A 5,353-nucleotide genomic window follows, 5' to 3' on the forward strand; every position below is an offset into this window, starting at 1 on the left:
TATTGGCTGAGGGGCGCTTTGTCGTGAGGAGCGCTTTCGCCACGCTTTGTTGATTGCGACTTCATAAAAAAAACCTCCATATCGCAAAATTACGCATCGGAGAACGCCATTTCGGCGCTCCTTCTTCACATTGCGCTCTAGGCGACCGCCTAGCCGGCCTATGCTTATAACCGGCCCTGATCACAGGTCACAAGTGTCGTGGATCAGGATACGCAGAAATTCTTTTGGAGGCTCAGCTGGTAACAAGTGGATGCCTTAAAAGTGTTATCAGCGGGAAGGCTTATTCAAAAGCACTATTTTGCCTGAAATGTGTGTGTGAAGCAATGGAAAGATTAATGTTGGAACAATTCATCAAGGAGGAAAACATTCAGATACACAGTCCACAGGCCATACTGGACTTGATCGAGTGTTGCTCCAGGGAAAATCTTGATGTTGCACTGCAGGATCCCTCAACACAGGAGGCAGTGAAGAAGTACAGAGATTATGAGAACAAAGTTGCACATGGTCATCTGGGAAAGACAGCTGCATTTTGGTTGTCCTTCATCAAGCATTGTCACCTTGTATACATGCTGCAATACTCAGTGAAAACAAACAACCTGGAGCTGTTTCACAAATGCAATGGAAAGATGGCTGACCTGTTTTTTGCATTCGATGGTCAGAATTATTCCAGGTAATTATAGAAAAAAAATTACATTGTGCAAATAATATACATTGAGATGTTACTTTAACATTAGATTAACATTTAAACCTCACCATTTTTTGCTGTAGGTATTTGGTCTGGCTAGACATATTCCTCACCAATCTAGAGACAACACATCCAGGTGCAACAGAGCTGCTGAAAAAGGGAGCCATTGCAGTGGCACGGTCTTTGATACCAGGATCACTCAGCGCTGTTGACAAAACCATGGAAGAGACATTCATGAAGTTCTCCAAATCAGCAGGTAAAAATGTGTTATATTGTTTTGTATAGTATATTGTTTATAAATGTTTGATATTGTGCGAATTACAGAAATGTATTTTTGGTAAACTCTGTAGGTGGCCTATCAGGACTGTTCCACAATTTTGGAGCATACCAGCGCTGGTGTCGCACCATGTCTGTGCGCACTCAATTTTTTGAGAAAACTTTAGAGATGTGTGACATGATTGATGACCCAGAGTACCCAAAGAATGGGAAACACAGGGATCTTGCGGCTGCACAGATCAAAAAAAGTGAGGAGGCAGTTCAACAAACCATGACAGCAATCAAGAGTTTCACAAATCCTTTCACTATACCAGACAAAGAACATCTCTACTGCATTGCATCCGGGGCGCCGGTTTCAAAAGAGATTGAGTATGATGTTCTCCGAGCTGAGGAAGTTGGAAAGAAAATTAAGGAGGCCTTTGTCAAGGAGCGTCTTCACAGTGAAAGAGTAAAAAACTTCTTTGATCCCATCCCAAGACAAAAACTACTGACAATGGAAGCATGCAGTAAGAGCATCACTCTGACATCTACAAAGGGCAAGGTGAATATCTGGTTGAGTAGTGTTAAATTTGATTGGTGTTAAGTCACCTTTAATACAACATCTGTTTGTATAGATTTATCTAAACATCACAAAGTATTTTTGCTTTATGCCATTGTCTTCAATAATACTTGTCTGTCCATGTTTTCTTTGTAGCAAGTTCAGTACCAAGAGCAGAGCAATTTGGCATTCATGCTTCTTGTCAAATCACAGCTTCTGGAAAAACCTCTTGATCTTCAAGAACTGATGTGCTACTCACTCAGTCCCATACCACACAGTCTTGGAACATGTGATGGTTTGTTTTGCTAAGACAAACAAAGCAGCTATGGTTCATTTCCTCTTAGAGGAGTGTGATCAAGATGTGGCCTATCCTAAAGATGCAATGTACATCCAGGATGGCATGGCACTCCTACATGCTCTCACAAACATTCCCCATACATTTGGCCAAATCTGTATCCAAATTCTGGATATCATGTCCTTCAAGAAGAACTTCATTTTTTCAACTGATTGTTACGAACCAGATTCCATCAAGGCACAGGAGAGGGCAAGGCGGGGTTCATCTGAGAAGTTCATATTGGATGGACCAGCTACAAGGAAACCCATTGATTTTAAGCTTTTCTTGGCCAATGAGGAAAATAAAGTTCAACTATGCAAACTGCTTCTGAAAGTATGGAGTAGCAAGGAGGCATCACCCAGTTTAAAGAAATGTGAGACTGCAATCATTTGTGTAGAGGGGAAAGCCTACCATTTGATAAACAGTGAGGATGAGCAAGTAAGTGAACAAATAATGCAGCTCCTAAGTACAACAGCTACAGTATAGTGTGATTGATATTTGCAAAGCCATTAATAATTATGTACATTTTCCTCATGATTTTAGATCCAGTTGAAGGAGCTCCACTCCTTGAGGTCAAACCAGGAAGAAACGGATACAAGGGTAGTGCTCTACCTTCACCATGCAGCAGCTCTGGGTTTTACATCAGCTGTTGTAAGGACACCCGACTCTGACATCTTTTTTATCCTTCTGCATCACTCTCATTCAATTAGCCTGACTATCTTCTTAGATATTGGCACAGGGAAACAGCGGAAGCTTGTGAACATAACTGAACTTGCCACAGAGCTTGGTAGTGACTACTGCAGTACTCTTCTGGGGTACTATGTGTTTTCTGGGGAGGATTGTACCAGTGCATTTAAAGGCAAAGGCAAAGTGGCTCCCCTTAAAAAGCTCCAACAAAACCCAAAGTTCCAGGCTGCTTTCAGGTAGGTAGAACAGTTCATCACTGTGTATGTTGTTATTTAGTCAAATATTGTTTGTGGTAATAAACTAATACGCATATGATTTTATCTGGTAACCATTTAGGCAACTTGGGGAAGACTGGACTTTTCCAGTGAAAGTGCTGCAGGAACTTGAGCATTTTACATGTCTCATGTATGGGCACGCGAGAGAAACATCAGTGAATGTAGTGAGAGTTAAGATGCTCCAACAAATGGTCGGAGATGATGAGAAACTTACAATCAAATCAAAGGTTGACCTGTCACGCATTCCACCCTGCCAGGATTCTTTAATACCTCACATACAACGGGTTAATCATAGAGTGGCATGCTATAAGAGGGCATATGATGCTATTATTGAAAAGCCAAAGCCCTATGATGATCAACAAGGATGGCAAAAAACAGAGGATGGGGTATTGCAACCAGTATGGTCACTTGGGCCAGTTTTGCCTCCCTCAATGGCTGATGTACTGGAAACGGGCTGGTCTAGTGACAGTGAAGACGAGGATACAGTAGATTATGTAGATATGTTAGAATACCTTGATGATTAGTGGAAATGGACATGTGTTAAGCCTGCCTATGTAGTCAGGGAATAGATTCAGTCACAAATAGTTGCACTGACAATGATATTTGGATTTAAAAAAAAAAAAAAAAAGTTATACAGTTTCCTGTTTGGATGTGTGGAAATTTCCTTGTTTTTTTTTAGATAATTTAGGCCTTAAAGTTGTCAAAATGTGTTTCTATCAATAAATGAACCCCTCTAATCAATGTCCCATGTTGTATTTATATGAAAAAGTGGTCTCATTTGTCTTTATATCATGTCTGGTTGAAAAGTTATATGAATTGTTAAATTTCTTAATTGTAATTCTCGCTATTGCACAGGTTCTAAAAACAGCCCTGAAAAACAGTCATGGGACAATTTGCAGCGATGCTAACATCTTTTATTGTTAACTAGACATATAAAGGAGTCTAAAAAAATGGGTTTCAACAACAAGTACAGGGGGTGCGCGTGGACCCCCTCTGGTGACTAGACTAAAATGACATGACGTGAATTTGTGTTCTGAACACTCTCGCAGCTGTATCATCACTTTGTGTGCATGTCGATTGATTTTCATCGCTTTTGCACCACAGGATTAAAAGATATTGACACATTTGTGGTCAAATATGTACTACAAGTTTAGCTAATGGGTGGAGTCACACTCTGAAGTAGACTAGCGCTGTGTGTTACTTGGGGTGGCTGAGGTGATGTCTGGACTCAATGGATCTACTCCAGCTGTACTTCAACTTCACTGTCCAGATACGGATAGGAGGCACCTCACTTTCAAAGTCACCACTACTTCAGAGTGCACATTACTCCAAGCAGTAGTTACTTTGTGTGCTAACGTTCGAGACACAAGAGTTAGCAACTTTTATAGTATTCACTATGCAACATTGCTAACAGACTAGCTACTTCGCACTTTGAGAATCGCACCCCTGGCTTGTAATAACGACATGGGATTAAACTTGTCTAAATGAACACATTGACTACCAAATCATGGGAAAACCCGTTTTCGCTTCCCATGCGTTGGCTCCCAAAACGGTTGTTGAGGTTTTTTTTAGTGGATTCTGAATCTACATATTCTAATGCACATTCTGTGTGATTTTCGTAATTATGTGATGAACAGAACTGACATAGATCATGAAAACACCGACAGTCAAAACTCCTATAATAGGGTGTGAGCCAGAGGCCAAATTTTCCAATATTGGTATCACCTGGGGTGGCAAAGTCTATCAATGTTTTTTGTAATCCTCCATGCCTGAGGGACCTTATTTGGTATGATAGCCCTCTAGAAGTGGTAGCTTTCTTATATTTTTACTCACTTTTATAATGACACCCAGTGCATTTCGCAATACATGCCTGTATATGGATGTAGGCGTATGCAAATGTCTGTGATGATGGTATATGTTTTTATTGATGTTACATCACATGTAGACACCTTAGGGATTTTAAAAATATACAGGTTTGATGGATAATGTACTTTCCTATGAATTATATAAGTCAAAATGTATCCGTCGTACACTTTTTCCGCAATATAATGCAAGGTTAGATTGATGCAGAAGCCTGTAGGAGGGTGGGTCAAATCCCAATGATTGGCATATCATATCTGTAGGGTGTGGGCATTCAGAAAATATATGGGTTTGCTAGTTTAATATAAATTATACACCTATTTAGGCCCAAAACCTATAACTGTCCAATGGATTTCAATGGAAATCAATGCATTTCAATGTAATGCAAAGCACATTACATAACTAAGATATAGTGGAATGTAGGAAGTTGTGAGATGCCTCAATGCACATTATATCACATCTACAGTGTATAGACCTAAGAAAATATATGGATTGGATAGCTTACTACAAATAACCCACTTATTTTAGACCCACAACTCATGGCCGTCCATTAAAAATCAATGCATTTAAAAGTATGAAATCTTTAGGACTTTACAGAGCTTATGTAGGGATAGAGGAAGTTGGGAGATGTTTCAATGCACATTATGAACCTTTGGAAAATATATGGATTAGATTTCTAAATGCACACAATTCAGGTA

The 5,353-nt window shown here is 39.9% G+C and overlaps 1 protein-coding gene across 1 annotated transcript; it reads left to right on the forward strand.

Moving 5' to 3' along the window:
- Positions 1-323: 323 nt before the first annotated feature.
- On the forward strand, positions 324-3,448 carry LOC134441069 (uncharacterized). Its single transcript, XM_063191261.1, has 6 exons — positions 324-472; positions 769-941; positions 1,036-1,209; positions 2,168-2,271; positions 2,377-2,756; positions 2,857-3,448. Exons 1-6 carry the CDS (start codon positions 324-326, stop codon positions 3,317-3,319), a joined length of 1,443 nt encoding a protein of 480 aa, XP_063047331.1. The 3' UTR covers positions 3,320-3,448.
- The last annotated feature ends 1,905 nt before the right edge of the window (positions 3,449-5,353 follow it).

Source organism: Engraulis encrasicolus, chromosome 24 (assembly GCF_034702125.1).
Source record: "Engraulis encrasicolus isolate BLACKSEA-1 chromosome 24, IST_EnEncr_1.0, whole genome shotgun sequence".
NCBI lineage: Eukaryota > Metazoa > Chordata > Actinopteri > Clupeiformes > Engraulidae > Engraulis > Engraulis encrasicolus.

Coding starts and splice junctions, on each gene's coding strand:
- LOC134441069 (XM_063191261.1), top strand. CDS start 324: ATGGAAAGATTAATGTTGGAACAATTCATCAAGGAGGAAAACATTCAG. Junction 942..1,035: donor GAAGTTCTCCAAATCAGCAG/GTAAAAATGTGT, acceptor TAAACTCTGTAG/GTGGCCTATCAGGACTGTTC. Junction 2,272..2,376: donor TAAACAGTGAGGATGAGCAA/GTAAGTGAACAA, acceptor TCATGATTTTAG/ATCCAGTTGAAGGAGCTCCA.